Consider the following 20,602-nt stretch of genomic DNA (forward strand, 5'->3'; position numbering starts at 1 on the left):
GCAATCTTGAACGATTTGGATTGATGTTATTATTGAGAAAGGAATGTTACTTGGAGCACTAATCATTGAAAACACACTCTAAAATCTATAAGATCTGTTAAAACAATTACTGGTGGAAACTAATAAGATAGCATATTTTCGCAAAATAAAGAGTTTAATTAAAAAAAAAAAACGGAAGAAAAAACCAGAAAAATTTTACGGACGCCAGGATGAGTTGGTTGACCGTTATGTAATAAATGTCAGATAACCATATGTATGTTCATATTATCGTAACCGCAATCCCATGATCTTTTCCTAGATTGTAATATTGTGATCCCAATAATGTTATGTTTTGTTTTGTTTTTACTTTAATTGAGCTAATTGTGATGTCAATGTGTATTCTTGGACGAAATATGCCAGGTGGTATTATAAAGATCCTTTTGTAAAAGCTCACACGACAGAGGGATTTTAAACAGCAAGTCATGTTGGCTAAGGTAAGCCGAGTGAAATATACAAGACCATTACATTTTTAAGGATAGATTTATTTGGTACCAGAATTATTTGCACGACGACCAGACACATGCACTTAAGATGGCAGACAAAGGTCTATTATTTATACATCAAGGTTTGTTGCTACTACTATGGACATTGATTTAGAAACTGGGATAAAAATACTGATCCTTGGTATCTCAAAATTGTGAATATGTTTGCAAAAATTTTACATGGCCTCTCATTCTTGAATAATGTAATGAAAGAGAGAACAAATAGACAAGACAAATTATCCTGTATGAAAATAAATTAAGCTACTATAAACAATGAATTCAACATCAAATGTCTCACTTGCTAAATGATTTAACTGTACAATATCTTGATAATCTTATATTCTTTGAGATAAAGGTCTTACTACATGTTTCAAAAGTACTAAACAGTGATCAATGTCCAAGGCAAAGAGGTCAAGGTTGGGTGTCCCCAGCAGGGTGGAGATTTACAAATTGTTATTCCATCAACCAATTAGTAATCACTGATTCTGAATAGTAATAAACCTCAGCATAAAAATTTGAACATTAATCATTGAACCCTGAAAATGAGGTCAATGTCAGATGACCTATATCAAAGGTTGCCTATGATTGCTTACATCCACTTCATTTGAACTTTGGTGGGTAGTTGTCTCATTGGCAATCATACCACATCTCCTTTTTTTTATATGTATATCTTTAAGTAGTGATCCTTGAAACCAAACATATTCTTTATGTGCCTGTCCCAAAGTCAGAAGCCTGTAGTTCAGTAGTTTTCGTTGGTTCATGTCGGTTATATTTGTTTTTCGTAAATTGTTATGTTATAATTTTGGCCGTTAGTTTTCTCAATTGAATTGATTCATGTTTTTTTATGTGGGGGCCTTTTATAGCAGACTATATGGTATGGGTTTTTCTCATTGTTGAAGGACATACGGTTGCCTATAATTGATTACATCCACATCATTTGAACTCTGGTGGATAGTTGTCTCATTGGCAATCATACCTCATCTCCTAATTTTTATATACAATTGACTTCTTTTATTTACTAGCCTAGAAAATTACCAAAATATGAAAGCTAAATGTTGATCACTTGACATTAAAACGAGATAAAGGTCAGCACTCCCTGTCAAATGACATGTTCATCCTCAGTAATTCTTTAAAGAATATTAAGTTGATAGATTGTTCATAGTACTTTGAAATTTGGCCTAACAATCAAAAACTAAACATTCAAATTAATAATTCAGATGGTTAGGAAAATAAGGTCAGGGACATGAAATATGCAAGATGGAGCCTTTAGACCATAAGATATGTATATTACTATATCCTACACATTAAGCTTACTATCAATAACATCATGCAATTGTTCCTGTCATACTAAAATATCTATAGCTCGTATTCTGTGACTTGTTGTAGGTAAGCAAAAAAATAACAACCAATAAATGTGTGTCTCAATTCATTTATTTCTTTTCCTTTCAAAAAAAAAAGCAGTTGCAAAAATCTTTTTTTGCAAACCACCATAACAATTCAATATTTATTTTACAGTATATACATTATATATTACATATATTACAAGCTATTTACACACTATGGAAAGCTAACATTGTACTTCTTAAAAATAAATTACTAAAATCCTTCCATCTGAAGGGTTATGCATTGAAACTGAAATAAAAAATCATGTAAAATCATGCAAGCAATTCTGTCTATGCATTATAAATGTGAATTTCATAATCTGATGAGAAAGAAAATACAATGGTTTTATTTGCATTTATAACAATTCAAGATGAGCAATACAGAAATTGTAAGAAATACAATTTAAGTGACCTTTAATATGTTCTATTCAGCAAACTTCAAAATCAAGTAAGTTGATTACATTACAGTATAAGGTCAGAGTGGTATAAAGGCAGAGTAGTATAGTAGTATTAGGTCAGAGTAGTATCAGAGCAGAGTAAGAACAAAATTTATCAGAAATGCAACCCTAACAAGACTTTAATCAGTGCCTATCAGAAACAAATATTGATAACTTATTATAATATAGAGATAATCAAGGGAAAAAGAAAAACATTATTGCCTGTAGAAAATTTTAAGCAACATTAATCCTAAAATTTCAATTAGGGCTTGAACATCAAATATTTACTGCCTGCATTTAGTGGGGACAATATATATGAAAAATACTTATCCATTACCGAACCCAGACAGACCACATGAACAATAAAAACTTGTCAGAAATCTAATTAAAAGCCATTTATTACACACATAATAGGTACATTTGGAATTCATAAACAATGCACCAATATCCATTTAGAGTAGTAAGACCAGAGGTATTGAGTTTTCAAAAAATCCACATTTTTGCTCTATTTCAAGTGTCAATACAATATCTATATATAATGAACTCTCTGCATCTTAAGAATATGGAAGTCCTTTAATGAAGAAATTGACACCAAACAGACTTGATTTTTTATAAAAATACTTCTAAATGAGAAATGACTGGAGAATTATGTCAATTAAAATAATTTTTATTGATTGAAGAGTGTTTTTTTTTATCTGTTTATATAGCAAAAAATGTTAAAGTAGCTTAAGAAGTAATTTAAATGGGGTTGAATAGAGTCATAAGTTTGAAAATTTTCTTTTAACTGCCCATGTGATGTTTTCAAAGAATTCATCATATATGTATTTTAACAGGTACATCTAACTGAAACCCTCTTGTTTTTGTAACAATCATATAATATATTCTTAGTTGAATAATTTTTAAAACTAAAGTGGTTGTTACCTTTTAGTTCCTCAAATGAATATAATTGATTGTTGGTTGCTTAACGTTCAGCGGCAACAAAAATAAAATGCTCCGCTGGGGCGCAGCTTGATACGACCGCAGAGGTCGAACGCTGAACAGTTGGGGCAAGTATGGACACAACATTCAAGCTTGATACAGCACTGAATTTGGATTGTAATTAAATATTTGACACCGCATAGGTTTCTGACACAGAATGAAAGTGGTCTAAGAACTTAAAAAAATTTAATTTACCTATTCAAACCATATCATTATTATTTGCTTTTATATATAAATCAGAAATAACCAATTTAAAATGGTAAATTTTAAAGAAAAAAAAGGGAAAAAAAATCCCCCCCCCCCCCCCCCCCCCAAATTTTTTGAACCCCCTTATGATTCATCACCCCCAAACTTTTGGCCCCTTTTTGGCCCTAAATTCCTAAACGTTTAGGGCAATTACCCCCAAACTCAAACCCAGCTTTCCCTTTGTGATATGGAACCTTGCAGTACAATTTCATAAAGATCCATACACTTACACACAAGTTATTGTCCTGAAACTAGAAAAATGCTTTTTTTTTTTCCCTTTTATGGCCCCTTATTACTAAAATTTTGAGGGAATTACCCCCAAAATCAATCCCAGCCTTCCCTTTGTGGTATGGTACCTTGCAGTACAATTTCAGAGAGATCCATACACTTGAACACAAGTTATTGTCTGGAAACTAGAAAAATGCTTATTTTTGGCCCCTTTTTGGCCCCTAACTCCTAAACTTTTTGGGCAATTACCCCCAAACTCAATTCCAGCTTTCCCTGTGTGATATGGAACCTTGTAGTACAATTTCATAAAGATCCATACACTTACACACAAGTTATTGTCATGAAACTAGAAAAATGCTCGTTTCTTGCCCCTTTTGGCCCCTAATTCCTAAAATCTTGAGGCAATTACCCCCAAAATCAATCCCAGCATTCCCTTTGTGATATGAAACCTTGTGATACAATTTCAGAGAGATCCATAGACTTACACACAAGTTATTGTCATGAAACTAGAAAAATGCTTGTTTTTTGTCCCTTTTTGGCCCCTAATTCCTAAAATTTGGAGGCAATTACCCCCAAAATCAATCCCAGCATTCCCTTTGTGATATGGAACCTTGTGGTACAATGTCAGAGAGATCCATACACTTACACACAAGTTATGTCTGGAAGTTACAAAAATGCTTATTTTTGGCCCCTAATTCCTTAACTGTTGGTACCATAACCCCCAAAATCAATCCCCACCTTCCTTTTGTGGTATTGAACCTTATGGTAAAATTTCATTAAGATCCATTCACTTTAACTAAAGTTAGAGTGCGAAAACTAATGTGTCTTCGGACGACGACGACGACGACAACGACAACGACGCCAACGTCATACCAATATACGACCACAAAAATTTTTTTGCGGTCGTATAAAAAGCAGTAAACTATTACATTGGATAATTGATTTAACTTTTAATCTATTAATATTATATATACATCAAAGATACGAGACTAAGCTGATCCTGAGTACTCAGACTAAGGTTAAAAAATTTATGAAATTACTGCAAAGTGATATAAATAAAAGCTGCTTTATAAATTTTGTTTTTTAAACTAAAATAGTCCTTGGATTTATTAAAAAAAAGTATCAATTTCTATATTTCTATATGTAAAATTATGGTCTTAAATAAAAGCTCTTATGATATATGAATAAATTATAAAATTCGTGCATGAGTAACTTTGTTCCATATCAGCTTAATCTACTTTACAGTAGATTACGAGTACAACCTTTGAACTTTACCTGAATATGCCCAACATGGGTTGGTTTTCATCAACAATCATTTTTGCTTACCAATATATTGCATTTTTTGCATTCTTTAGATATATTTACTTTGCCTGTTATTTTGATGAAATTTAGTACAAATTAAAAGTCATGAATATCTTTTTTAAGATTCAACATTAAGGTTTTATTTTGAATGCTTGTAGTTTAAAATGAAACATATCAAAATGTATTTATATTATCTCACTGTCAAATATGAAATTTAATTCTCGTTATTGATATTTATTCTTTGTACTGGTTTCCTGTTTGTGGATCTAAACTATTTTAGATGACACAACAGAAAGGATGGCAACATGGTATCTTAATGTAGTAGGATATGAGACATGATGCTATATCGTCATTTACTCTGTAAGGCTTTTTCTAAGTAACCTGACTCATCAGCTATGTCCATTAATCTCTGGAATTCTCTATATAATGTTTTTAGTTCCGAATGCATTACAGCTGGAATTCTAGTAACGTTAGTATCACCTGGTGGTTCAAATAACTTTGATAATAAGTCTTGTAACATTTCAACTTTCTTGTCTGAAATTACAAAATATTTCAATATGAAATAGACTTAATTTACTTTTACTTTATAAATAAATACAATTGAACATCATATGAATGAGCTAATTCAGAACTGACATTACATTATAACGGTTGACTTCTTAAAATTCACAACTCTTTTCTTCTTAAAAGTCACTACATTAAATCTAACTTTTTATACGTTCTAAAACTATTTACTTTTTGCTCTTAGAATTCCAATTCAGAAAAACTGGACAAAGCTTATAGATTCATCCTGTCCCTCATTGAGTAAATATATGGCAAAGACTAAGACTTGCTATGGGAAACCCCATAAAGAATTTCTATAAAAATATTAAAAATATGCACAGTGCTATAGGTATTGTGCATTTTCATTTAAATGAATTAGCTGTTTAAGGAGGAGTTACTGATATTGAGTGAGAGAACAGAAAAAATAAAGAAACAAACATCATTTTTATATATTAGAGTTTTAAAAAGAAAAGCACTTTATATCAGATATGTCTTTAAGTTCTAAAAACAATTTAGTGAAATATTCTGACCTTTCAAAGGACACGTACCACCAATTTCTTGTCCAAGAAATGAGCACCATTTTTCTCTGATTTCCTCGGCAGCACTTTGGTCATCAGTGTAGCCAGACTGGAGTAAACATGGCAGGCATGGTACAATGTAGTTATTCATAATCCCCATCGTCTCAGTGATGTCTTCAAGACTCTCAAACTGATGGGTAAGCATGTCATTCATATGCTGCCAAAATACAACAGAGAAATTAAAAGAAAATGGACTTATATTTGCTTTTGAATCATTTCATATAAAAAATATATTATAGTCCAATATTTAATGGAAAATTGTTGGAAAGATCTGAAGATGTTTTTACACAGAAATCTTACAATGACAAAACAAATCTTTTAAGTCAAAAAAAATTCAGTATAATTCTATCTTACTGGTCAGATATTTTGTGTAAAAGTGCTACTGTAATTTTACTTGCAGATTTATCAAAGTTATATAATCCACCTAACAATAGCATATTATGACTGATGCCAACTAAAACATATCTTTGCTCCATAAAACTGACAATGACCACTAGTATTTTCATAGGGTAAATTATATTCCATTAATGTAAAACCCCTTCATCCTTTCACATTCCATTCAATTTGCTTTTAAATCAATAACATTCTCCCTGCTTTTCAGTGATGTAATTTTTTTCCTGCTCAATGCAAAACAACTAATAACAACATTTTTTGTAAAGAACATCAGGACTGCCAAATTTCATGAAAATGATCACAAAGCTTTGATGATGATGATGATGGATGGTTGCTTAACGTCCAGCGGAAAATTTATATGCACATACTGGACGAGGACATGTTAATGTAATATGAATATTAACCCTGCCTTGTACTTGACTGACTTGCTGAGTTTGATTTTTATCGTGCTAGTTCACAAGGTAACAGTCCGCAGGAAGACATGTCACCTTACCCAGACACATTATTCTGACTCAGAGCAGACCATTCTTTGCTCTTACTCCTTAATGCTGCGTGCTTAGCAGAGAAGCAGCAAATACCAATTTTAAAGTCTCTGGTTTGACCTGGCTGTGGTTCAAACCCACAACCTCTTGCACTTGAGGCGAACACACTACCACAAGACCAACGGGGTGGCCACAAAGCTTTGAAGTATATTCTATAAACTAAAATGAAAGAGTTAGAAGGGTCAAAATAAAACTTTCTGCTTCATCAAAATTTAAATGGAAGAAAAAAATATTAAGAATTAAAACACTGAAAATTTCGTTAACACTACTAGAGTTAGTTATGTTTTTAAATATTTCTTTAAGTCAACGTTCATTGAGAAAAGTAACATCACAAATAAAGATGAATATTGGAGTGCATACAATGACTGATTTTTTTACTGCTTAGGTTTAGTAGAAAATAAAAGTCTATTAATATTCATGGAGAACAAATTTAAAAATACTGTGGATTCATTTATATTCGTGGGATATCAATTTTCACGGATTTCAAGGATATACGTGGACCATGAATTTAAATGTTGAATGAAGTATAAACTTTTTATAGGCTTGTATGCGGACTTTGACAAAACCATGAAATCGAATATCCACAAATGTTTTTTACAAATTTTCCTCAATTCATGAAAATTGGTAGCCCAATGAATCCACAACATATATAACTTGTCATTGAACAGTTGGGATGGGACACAAATAAGAAACAGCTGACACTGCAATAAATAGATTTAGAGAGGGTAGGAAACTTCAGCTTTTTGTAGCACCAACATAATAAGGATTTTGTTTGAAAAAATCTACAATGTGCAGAGAGCAAGGCATTCTTCAAATCAACCAAATAGTGTAAATGCCTAGGGTTTTCTTTATTACAACATAAATATAACAACTAGAATAAAAGAGAATATCCCATTTACAGTAACACACCTTGGAATTGTCACTTCTTACAAATATTAAAAAATACTGCAAACAATTTTTGTGTTTTATATAATATTTTTAATGTTGTTTTGTGTATATTCTTTTCATTCACCTAATGCTAAAAGCATCTTTTACAAAGAAATGTTAACTGGCTGTTTAAAAAAAAGCACATAATATATGTTAAACTTACCAATAAACACTGTCTTCTATAAAATCCTAATAAACTAACAGATAAACATCCAGCATCTACTGTGACTTGATTTTTAAGTGCTGTATTAAGAGTATATGTATGAACCAAATAAGGAAGAGCTTTATCATATCTGAAAAACAGTCACACATTTAATAAAAAAAAAAAGCATTCTGAGAGTCTGAGGACCATATCTTTGCAAAAAATCATCCGACCTAAAAAATTCAAATTTGATCTGTACATTGTCATGGTTAAACCATATATACTAAAAGGCAAATAAATGTCTTTAAGCATTACAAAAAAAGTGCGGAAAACTGTCTATTTGAGTGAATTTTCCAGGGATAAGGACCATAACTCTGCAAAAAAAAAGACATCTGATCCGAACAAAATTCGAATTTGATCTGTAACTTATAATGGTTAAACTATATACCAAATATCAAATCAATATCTTCAAGCATGACGAAAAAAATTTGAAAACTGATTACTTGCGTGAATTTTCTAAGTTCAAGGGCAATAACTCAGCACAAATCATCAGACTAGAACAAAATTCAAACTTGATCTGTAACTTGTCATGATAAAACTATATACCATATATCAAATCAATATCTTCAAGGATGAAGAAAAAAAGGGCGGAAAACTTATTTACCAGACAGACAGACGGACAAATGCAAACCTAAAATCTTCTTCAGCTTTGCTGGTAGAGGACTAAAAAAACAACAAGCGATGTGAAATAAGAGAGCAATATTAATTAAACAACAAATGAAATACAATAAAATGCTCCGCAGGGCGCAGCTTGATACGACCGCAGAGGTCGAACCCTGAACAGTTGGGGCAAGTATGGACACAACATTCAAGCTTGATACAGCTTTGCATTTGGATTGTGATTAAATATTTGACACAGCATAGGTTTCTAACACAGAATGAATGTGGTCTAAGAACTTAAAAATTTTAAATTGGACATTCACCTATTATGGTCCAATATCCAAAATCTAAATACATGGTTAGATTCAGCATATCAAAGAACCCCAAGAATTCAATTTTTGATGAAATCAAACAAAGTTTAATTTTGGACCCTTTTGACCTCAATGTGGACAAAGTTGATAACGGGGCCCAAAAATCAAAAATCTAAATACATGGTTAGATTCAGCATATCAAAGAACCCCATATATTCAATTTTTGTTGAAATCAAACAAAGTTTAATTTTGGACCCCGATTTGGACCAACTTGAAAACTGGGCCCATAATCAAAAATCTAAATACATGTTTAGATTCAGCATATCAAAGAACCCTAAGAATTCAATTTTTGTTAAAATCAAACTAAGTTTAATTTTGGACCCTTTGGACCTTAATGTAGACCAATTTGAAAATGGAACCAAAAATTAAGAATCTAAATACACGGTTAGATTCGGCATATCAAAGAACCCCAATAATTCAATTTTTGATGAAATCAAACAGAGTTTAATTTTGGACCCTTTCGACCTCAATGTGGACCAATTTAAAAACGGGGCCCAAAATCCAAAAACTAAATACACGGTTAGATTCAGCATATTAAAGAACCCCAAGAATTCAAGAATAAAACCCCATTGAAATTGGTCAAGAAATAAGCAATTTATACGAAGTATCTTCTTTTGCACAATACTGTGCAATTAAATATTTCTTGCTATTGCGCAATACTGTACAATTGACAATTTCTTGCTATTGCGCAATATTGTGCTATTGGATATTTCTTGCTATTGCGCAATACTGTGCAATTGAAGATTTCTTGCTATTGTGCAATACTGTGCAATTGAAGATTTCTTGTTGTTGTGCAATACTGTGCAATTGAAAATTTCTTGCTATTGCACAATACTTATTATATAATAATTTACACTTCCTGTTTGGTGTGTATCTCCTACCATATCATTATTATTTGCTTTTAAATATAAATCAGAAATAACCAACTTAAAATGGAAAATTTTAAAAGAAAAAAAAAGGAAAAAAAGAAAAAAAAGGAAAAAAAAAAAATCCCCCCCCCCCCAATTTTTTGAACCCCCTTATGATTCATCACCCCCAAACTCAATCCCAGCCTTCCCTTTGTGGTATGGTACCTTGCAGTACAATTTCAGAGAGATCCATACACTTGTCCTTTTCATTGTCTGGAAACTAGAAAAATGCTTATTTTTGGCCCCTTTTTGGCCCCCAATTCCTTAACGTTTCGGCAATTACCCCCAAACTCAATTCCAGCTTTCCCTTTGTGATATGGAACCTTGTAGTACAATTTCAGAAAGATCCATACACTTACACACAAGTTATTGTCATGAAACTAGAAAAATGCTTGTTTTTTGCCCCTTTTTTTGCCCCTAATTCCTAAAATTTTGAGGCAATTACCCCCAAAATCAATCCCAGCATTCCTTTTGTAATATGGAACCTTGTGGTACAATGTCAGAGAGATCCATACACTAACACACAAGTTATATCTGGAAGTTACAAAAATGCTTATTTTTGGCCCCTTTTTGGCCCCTAATTCCTTTACTGTTGGTACCATAACCCCCAAAATCAATCCCAACCTTCCTTTTGTGGTATTGAACCTTGTGGTAAAATTTCATAGAGATCCATTCACTTAAACTAAAGTTAGAGTGCGAAAACCAATGTGTCTTCGGACGACGCCGACGACGTCATACCAATATACGACCACAAAAATTTTTTGGCGGTCGTATAAAAATGAACATTAATAGTAAATCTGACATTATAATTTTTAAACACATGGCAATCTTTTATACTGATTCCTTTTCATTATCTCATAATATATTAAGGATGTTCGCTACTCTGTTTCAAAATAACAAGCTTTTTAAAAGAATGTTAAAAATTGATAGTATATAAATAAAGGAACTAAAAAAGCAGAAAAAAATGAAGGGTCCGTGTGCTTGTTTTCGAGATATTAGCCATTGAAAATTTGGCGGGAAATAACTCTCTCTAGACTTTTCATACATTTAACATTGGCACCCTTTTTCTTTAAAAAAATTATGAAAAAATAACAAGGATTTTATAGCATTTTCAAATATGGCTATTTAAACTATATGTAATAAAATTATGAAAAGAAAAATAGGTGTTAGCGGGAAAATTTTTTATTGGAACTAACATGGATAAAACTACAGGATTCCGAATATCTGACAAAAAGTCAAAAACAAGAGTAGCGAACATCCTTAACTTGACTTGGTTGTGCATGGCATAAAATAATACTTATCCGAGAGATGTTCCTTGTAAGAAACAGTCAAATTCAAACTGATTTATAATAATCTATTTAATTTCCAATACAAATATATTACAAACAGTAACTGAACACTGGATAGCATTAACTCCCTGAGAACTTGGTATTCAACTCCCTCACCAGTTACATAGTTATGTAAACAACTGATCAAGTCAAATTTAGAAGTAATAATAATAATAATTTCTAAATTTCTGCAACCATAAGATTTGTTTAAACTAGATGAGTTCAGACGAAACAAATGCAAAAGCAAGTTTTAAGGGTCATTACCACTTAAAAAATATATCAGCTGGAACAAATTGTAATTACATTCTATAAATTACCATTTAACACAATTTACATCAAGTGAAAAGATAAAACAACTGCTGGATTTCAGGAGGTTAAAATGTTGTACATGGGTACAAATATATAAAGGTATTAAAATATGTGTTTCCCTTAATCCCATCTCTTCATACGTTGAAAGGAAATGACAATGTGTAATTTTTGCTTGCATTTATTATTGTAATTTTTGAAGAACGGACAAAAAATGCGAGATAAATTATTGTGATTTCTTATCATTGCAATATTCACACAATTGCATTACTCGCAAAAATAAAAACCTTGCAATAATTTCTGAATTTACAGTATCTGATTTGTGATTTTGACAACAAGGTAAAAAGGTGATCATATATTATAATAGCTTGTAAATATATGAAGAAATTTTTACAGTATTACACCATAGGTCAACTTAAGATCACTTGAAAAACAGTTAGAAATAGATAAATAGCAGACATTAATACTCACTTTTCATCGTTATATAATAATAATCCTTTAACAAAGAAATAAACTATTTTTCTAAACTGGTGAAATCTGTCATGCCACTGAAATAATACAATAAAATCAACCATCAAAAATCATGTAAAACAAATTCTAAGATCTTTCTTCATGAACACTAAACATACCTGGCTAGAAGAATTGTTATTGCACTCTTTTAAATCCATTTTCTGTTCTTCGAGATTTGTATAAGTTCTGAAGTTTATAGCTGTATTTATAGCTAATGAATGAATAAGATATGTTGGGAATATGTCAATGCCACAGCATGCAAACAATACTTTCAATTAAATTGTTTAGCTGTATGTGTTTTTATAGTCTGGGAATTAGTAAGAATACCATAAATATTCCTACTTATCAATAATAATTGATATATGCCAATGTAAATAATTGATATATGCCAATGTAAACAATTGATATATGCCAATGAAATGGTTGCCAATTACAATATCAGATACATTGTGACACTCAGAGACGTCTTTAACCCAGTCTTTGGAATGTTTATTGTGCTCAATAGGAATGAACAATAACAACAAAAGTATTGTTGTTTTTGCTTTACAATATCCATTGCATATTATATCTTGTTGTCCATTCTTACTTTCAAACTATAATTAATTGCACAATCTTTTCAAAGGGATGATTTTCCATACAATGCATTATTTTGATAAAAGAGGGAAAAAAAGCATTTACTTTGTACCTGCAGTTCACTGCTAGTTTAGGATATTGTAAACCAACTTATTTTCACAAGTGATTTTTTTCGTGACTTTCCAAATACTAACCATAATCATAAGATCATCTTTTTCTAAACCTTTCTGTCTTTGTTTAAGTTCTGCAGTAGCTGAAAGTAATAATCTTTTACATCTGAAAAGGGAAAGTAACTGTTGAAAATATTTTAACACCATAATAAAATTTAAATTTACAATAAAGACAATGTTACTGCTGCTCTGTAATAACTATGTCACATCACCAGCTATCAATCCTTCGTAAAAGGTAACAAAATATTATGATGAAATTCTATGTGAAACAAAATACACAAAAAACTTATTCTTTAAAAATATTGTTTATTGCAGTTTCATTAAAAGAACAGCTGAAATTGTTCTTCATGTTAAATCAAACTTACTTATCTTACACTTATGCACAGAAGTCCCCTATAGTCTTGTGGAATACACAATTCTAAAATACTATACTATAGATTAGTACCAATTACCATTAGAAATTCAGAGATTTTCTTAAAACATTGTCTAGCAGTAACAGGAAATATTGAATATGGTATCATATTAAGCGTTACTGAAGTCTGGTTCAGCACAATAGATTTGACTTAAATGCTTCTTATAAGCAACAAAAATCAGGTTACTAGTGTAGCAATTTTTGTATGATATTTTTTGATACAAAGACCAGTTACCGTCACTTATGAATATAGCCATTAATGTCATATATTGCTATTTGTAGCAAGAAGAGAAGATTATCTGTTAAACTAACAAAACAGCTATTAATTTGAAATATCTTCTTTCTTTTCTAAATCTGAACTTATAACAAATGTGTGTTGCTAGAAATCAATAAGTTACACTGTATTGAAGAGGTGCATAGAGCTTAATTTAAAATTTATAAACCTTAAATTCTTTTGAAAGAACTGTGTATTCTGAATCAAGCTTAGATATTGCTTTGTCTGAAATCAGAAAATTTTCCAAAATCAATAGGTGAACTTTTTTTTCAAGCAGTCACTGAACCTTGAAAATGAGTTCAATGACAATGGACATATGACAGACGGAAATTTTGTAACAAAAGGTATCTGCATATGGGGCATGAAACATCCAGGTCTTCTACCTTCTGAAATATAAAGCTTTATACAAATATTTTACACTACTTCTGCCTGATAGTAATCCCTATGTCTCACATACTATGTCTTTCGTTGCAGGCGAGACAAAAATGGCAGGTGACAATAACTGGTACTGACAGTAACTGGTCCTTGACCAGTAGCATCAAATTAATTTATAAGATAAGATATGGGGAAAATAAAAATGCCATTTTCTCAAACTTACTTATCATTTTGTGTTAAAAGTGTACAAAGGGAAAACTGTTCCAGCATAAATTTGTGTATCACGTCCCTCGGGGCATGGCATGCTTTAAGATATATCACAGGATGCAATAATCGTTGATCATCTTTTGGTAACAATTTATGTAACTGTTTTACTATTTGATCTAGTCTTTGCAATTCACTTTCTATCACCTGTAAAATTAACAGAAGTTTTCAATAAAAAATAAATATGTGTGGTATGGTATAATGTTTCTCTAAATGCTCATGCACTTAAACCAATTCTAACTAGTTGTACAAATTTTATAAATCACATGTTCATTGAATTGCGCCATATATTTTAAGCCAAATCTACTCTGTATATTCTGAATATTGATACTAGTGAGTTTTTCATTAAATCATTAGAGAAACAGATACTACCACTTTACCCCATTCATTATGCTATACACCCATTCTTGATAGTGGAAATTTTCAAGCCATAAATGAATACAGACTTTTATTTGGAAGCAACATTACTGCAGGTATTTGCCATAATTCAAATACAGTTATGTGTATGCATGTGGTCACATCTACAGTAAATCTTTCACCACCTATAAATATAGCTTAACAAATTCTTGATATGCAATTTTTTGCATCTCTGCTTGGAACAGGATTGTCAACATAAGCTTACATTTTTAATTGTGTTTTATTAATTCACCATTTGGTGGAAAAATAAATGAAAAATATGGTGCAACTAAATTAGATCAATTGAAAAGAAATGCTTGTAACCTCAATATGATTTACTACTGAAAACAATAGCTTATTCCTTCACTACCAGAATTTTCTTGATATACTCAAAGATAAAACAGATCAGTGTTATCCCCATGATTTTTTTTGGTAGTGCTGTGGTAAGCACACAATATCAGACTGATTCTATTCTATTTCACACAGGGATATGTAAAATTCATGAAAATACCCCCCTGGGCCGCAATTAAAAATATCTTTGTTTCCCCTTACCCTACCCACCATTTTGGAAGTGGGTAGGTAGGTAGGGTTTTTTTTTTTTTTTTTTAGAGAAAATCCCTGAAATATATCTAACACACAGGAAAACACAGAAAAACAACAAATTGAACTTTATTGATACTAAAACAACATCCTGTTTAACGTAATATGCATGACTAGAAGACCTTACAATTTCAGACTAGAAAATGTTTGTAAATATCAATGTCTTTGTGACTTAGAGTAGACCACATATAAATTGAGACACGGTTCTATATTTTTCTTATAGTTTTATTAATTCAATTGAAAATATAAAACCCCAACGAGACTGCTACCTAGTAACATTCCATGCAAAAAATATGTACACTTGTTTTTCATTTAAGGAAATACTAGAAGCCACAAACCGTGATCCAAGCGAGTATGACTACGCCTATTAAGGCTTATTCTAGAAAACTATGAATTTATTTTTAACAATAAACTTTACCATGAAACCTTGGGCGTGTCTATGTGCAGATCAGTATTCGCTGAGTTAGCAGACCTTACAATGTTTGTTAATTCTTGAACATTTTACAACGCTTTCAACACAGAGAAACAAAATGATAATGATAGTTGAAGTTCACCTACGAATTTTCCTGTAATGAAACAATATTCTTGGACACTGTCATAATTATACAAAGGAGAAAGATTCTTTAACGAAGGCATAGTATGATACAAGACATTAAAACCAATATCAAACCAACTGAAACATATCAATAACAGCACAGACACTGCTCACACCCGAAAAGTGTTTTCATTGAAAGGATTTATCAAGGGTGAAGTATTGAGGTATCTCAGAAACACAAGCAGCAAAACTGATCTTAAAAAACAGTAAGAAGCTCAAACGAGGATATCAAATATCTGAAATCAACGATTTTTTTTATCAAACACAAATTACAGAAAGGGAAAACTTGCTAACACATCGCCCAGCGAAATGGGAGCAACCACTAGTAATGTTAACAAAATTCAACCCATCTATACAGAAACTAAAAATATAATAAACACTGGCATCTTATTTCACAAAACCCTGAATGTGTGACCATATTTAATCATCAGCCGAGCCCATTATAGCTTATAAAAGACATAAGAACTTACAAGAACTTTTATCAAAGCATTAGCTGGTATAGTCATCTCGACTTTTCACAACACAATATGATACTGAGCTCGAAAAAAATCAACTACTATTTTATCCAAAGACAACTAGTGTATGGTCCAATATCACATACGAAATGAAACAAAATAGCACGCCAATATACAACTTATTGAGTCAACCACTGATAAAGGCGAACTCAGGGATTTACCACAAACACGGCAGAAACACCAGGCCTAACATTTAAGCTCAAGGGTGAGCTCGGATGCGCAATCGTAACTACTCGGCCATTCTCGCTACGCATTTTGTTATTGGAGGCGTAGCTAGAATGGAAGAGTAGTTAAGATTGCTCGGATGCATTTATTTAAAACATTATTCCATTCCAATTTCAGTATCCTTGCATACGTTGTTTACCCTTTGCTGCAAACACACGGGCGACAATGATTTTGCGGAATGTTGAAAATACGGACCATTCAAGGAAACGAAATTAAAAAAACGAACTTTTGAGCAAAACGCAAAAAAAAAAACAACAACGTGATTTTTGAAAAAAATTATTTCAGTCGGCGGATTTTTAGAGGGTCGGTCGGGTAAGGGGAAACAAACTTAATTTTAATTTTGGCCCTGTGGGAATGGATGGTAAAATGCAATTATATTGATATTGAGTGGGAAGTTATTGCTGATGTGAGAATTTAACCCTTGCATAAAAGTTTAGGATTTGGAATAACAAAAATAACAACACTAAAAATAAACCAACCATTACTGGATATTTAAAGGGAGACAATCAGAATTTCTCCCTTGGTCATTGAAGGCCTTGAACAGACTATTTCTTCTTCTGACACAAAAAGAGTAAATTAATAAGATTCATAACATACTAGGAATAGGTTATATCAAACTTACAATTGTAAGAATAGCTGGACCATCAAACTGAATCGGTTCTTGACCTAAGGCTGTGTTTGCAGCCTGGTATGTTTCTGCGGCTGATAAAAAAGCATGAGTAACAGCTAACGTCACTTCCTGGTTAAAATTTTTATTGCTAGGAACCTGTGTCTGTGTGGCCACTGAACTTGTACTGGGACCTGAAAGGAATAAAAAAAAAATCATTTTCATTCTTAAATGTTAACAAAATGCACAAAATGTTTGTTTCAAAAGATATTTGGCCAATTCAACCAACAAAATCTTATTTAAACAATATACTTATCTTTTCTTTGACATAATTTTCTGGTCTTCCCCGACATCTATATATTCTATTACAATTAGAATCCCCTGTTTAGGGACTTCTTAACCTGTTTTTGTACAACTGTGGTTTTATTTTCTGAAGACACTTACCTACTTTGTTTACCTGATTACAAAACAATTCCAGAGCTTTTCTTTTTTGTTCCCATTAACTGTTCTGGATTCTAATCAGATTTTGTTTCTCCTGCTTTTGTTCCATTAGCATCTCCAGCTTGAAGAGCTATACCTAGTTTGTTCCTGACAATCAATGTTCCCCATATGTTATCATAAACTGTGTTCATTGTTCCAACAGCATCTCTGTCTGCTCCCTTAACTAGTTATAGTGTAATAAGCATCCCAAACATCCACAGCTTTTCTAGCCTGGCCCCTATACTTACCAGGTTTTGTTTCTCTGGTTAAAGAACAATTAGCACCTACCACAACCAAAACTGATCTGACAGGCCCCAGATATCTACCAGATTGTTTCCCTAGTTGAAGTACATCCAGCACCCACCACATCAAGAGGTCCCCGATACCTACCAGGTTTTTGTTTCCCCAGTTCTAGTAAAATCACTATCACCAGGGCCCAGAGCTTATCTAGCCTGTCCCTGATACCAACCAGGTTTTGTTTCCCCAGTTATAGTATCCCCATCACCATCACCAGCGCCCAGAGCTTATCTAGCCTGTCCCTGATACCTACCAGGTTTTGTTTCCCCAGTTATAGTATCCCCATCACCAGGGCCCAGAGCTTATCTAGCCTGTCCCTGATACCTACCAGGTTTTGTTTCAACAGGTATAGTACAATGACCATCACCAGTCCGTAGGGCTTATCTAGCCTGTCCCTGATACCAACCAGGTTTTGTTTCCCCAGTTATAGTATCCCCATCACCATCACCAGCGCCCAGAGCTTATCTAGCCTGTCCCTGATACCTACCAGGTTTTGTTTCCCCAGTTATAGTATCCCCATCACCAGGGCCCAGAGCTTATCTAGCCTGTCCCTGATACCTACCAGGTTTTGTTTCAACAGGTATAGTACAATGACCATCACCAGTCCGTAGGGCTTTTCTAGGCTGTCCCTGATACCTACCAGGTTTAGTTTCTCCAGTTATAGTACAATCACCATCACCAGCACCTAGAGCTTTTCTGGCCTGTTCTTTGTCCCAGTCGTCTATTTCCTGGTCAAACTTATTATTGTCCTCTAATACCTGTTCCTTTAAGTCATCAGGTAGAACATCATTATCACAGCTTTCTTCTGTACAAATATTAACAATATGAGCATTAACCGTTTGGTTAGGTCTGTGTTGTATAGTCTTATAACTTTCAGGTACAAAATAAGTTGTATAACAGCTTTTTATGGTCATCCTCATTTAAACTTTTGTAGTTTTGATATTCAGGTATAAGTTTTTTTAAGACATGATGATTCTTTTTTAAACTATATAACAGCATTAATAAAATACTTTTAAAACATTAGTTTCAATGAAATATCCTGATTTCCCAGTAATATTAAAATCAATAATTTTACTCCTCTGACGTCGTACCACATTGGGAGTTGTCATGATATTGTCAAAATGAATTGAGAATGTGTAGATAAAGATTTAGTTCCCTCACATTTTTTTCTTCATTTCCATTAAAAAGTACATGTTCAATGTAATAAAAAGAATCATAAATCAAAGAATTTAAATATGGAAAAATATTCAATTTGTGACCAAACAAAAATGATAATTACCTCATGCATTATGGGCATTCTTAAATTAATGTGTTGTACGGGTCACTGATAATTGCTTATATCTACACCAATTGAAATTTGGTGGATAGTCGTCTCATTGACAATCATACCACATCTCTTTATTTTTACATTGGTTCTTAAAACACATCAATTTTTATTTTTTTTATCCTTATTTCATTTTAAAGCTTTATTATCATTTTATATATGCTCTCTGTAAGAATTTGCCATGTTTATAACCTGTCAACAGGTAACATATAATGTCTTACTAATTATATATAAATTTACTACATATAAGTATCCTACCTTCTGCCTCTAATTTTGATTTATCCACATACATTAAACAATAAGCACTAGCATTATGAAATCCACCCACACTTTCTTTTACTAAATCTTCCCATGATGCATCAGTCACTGATATGTCATTAAATTTTAACCATTTAGTTAATGACCAAATATATGCCCAATAATGTCCCGAAGCAGCCTGTCCTTCATGCACAAGTACAGCGTGTAGATGATAAGGACACTGAAAAATAAAATGTACAGTCTAATAAAGTAGAGCTAAAATTGCTGATGTAATTCATGGACAAGTACAGCATGTAATGATCATGACGATGAAAAAAAAAATAAACAGCTGCGCCATGAGCGCATGATATGCCCGTCGTCTTGTGTGTGAATTTTTATGCAATAATCATAAATAGTTTCTGACCTACGGCGCGACATGCAAACCCCCCCCCCTTTTTTACAAAAAACTCAATATCTCTAGAATAAAATTTTGAATCAAAACCAAAAAGTATGCAGATCTTTAGATTAATATAACTAAAAAGTGTGTAAAATTTTAAGTAATAATCATAAATCGTTTTTGAGATACGTCTCGACATGTGAAAACCCCCCTTTTAAAAAAAAAAAAAATCAATATCTCTAAAATAAAATTTTGAATCAAAACCAAAAAGCATACAGATCTTTAGATTAGTATAACTAAGAAGTATGTAAAATTTTAAGCAATAATCATAAATCGATTTTGAGATACGGCGCGACATGTGAAAAACCCCTCCCCCTTATTTTACAAAATACTCAATAACTCAAAAATAAAATTTTGAATCATCACCAAAAAGTATACAGATCTTAAGATTAATATAACTAAGAAGTGTGTAAAGTTTTAAGCAATAATCATAAATTGTTTTTGAGATACGGCGCGACATGTGAAAAAAAACACACACCTGTTTTAGTTACTTGGTCCT

At 32.2% G+C, this 20,602-nt stretch overlaps 1 protein-coding gene across 4 annotated transcripts in view; it reads right to left on the reverse strand.

Annotated features, from left to right (window-relative positions):
• Positions 1–4,396: 4,396 nt before the first annotated feature.
• LOC127700533 (ubiquitin carboxyl-terminal hydrolase 25-like) overlaps positions 4,397–20,602 on the reverse strand; it is a 47,473-nt gene continuing 31,267 nt past the window's right edge. For 3 of the 4 annotated variants that reach the window (XM_052204068.1, XM_052204067.1, XM_052204070.1), the window contains 9 exons: positions 19,668–19,887; positions 18,726–18,890; positions 17,324–17,502; positions 14,330–14,517; positions 13,070–13,151; positions 12,264–12,340; positions 8,241–8,370; positions 6,168–6,372; positions 4,397–5,628 (listed from right to left, as the gene is read on the reverse strand). In XM_052204068.1, coding sequence (XP_052060028.1) covers positions 5,444–5,628; positions 6,168–6,372; positions 8,241–8,370; positions 12,264–12,340; positions 13,070–13,151; positions 14,330–14,517; positions 17,324–17,502; positions 18,726–18,890; positions 19,668–19,887 — 1,431 coding nt within the window. In that variant the 3' untranslated portion in view covers positions 4,397–5,443. The remainder of the gene's footprint in view (positions 5,629–6,167; positions 6,373–8,240; positions 8,371–12,263; positions 12,341–13,069; positions 13,152–14,329; positions 14,518–17,323; positions 17,503–18,725; positions 18,891–19,667; positions 19,888–20,602) is intronic. The other variant, XM_052204069.1, reaches the window with a different exon arrangement.

The sequence above is a fragment of the Mytilus californianus genome, unplaced genomic scaffold (assembly GCF_021869535.1).
Source record: "Mytilus californianus isolate M0D057914Y unplaced genomic scaffold, xbMytCali1.0.p SCAF_5, whole genome shotgun sequence".
Lineage (NCBI taxonomy): Eukaryota > Metazoa > Mollusca > Bivalvia > Mytilida > Mytilidae > Mytilus > Mytilus californianus.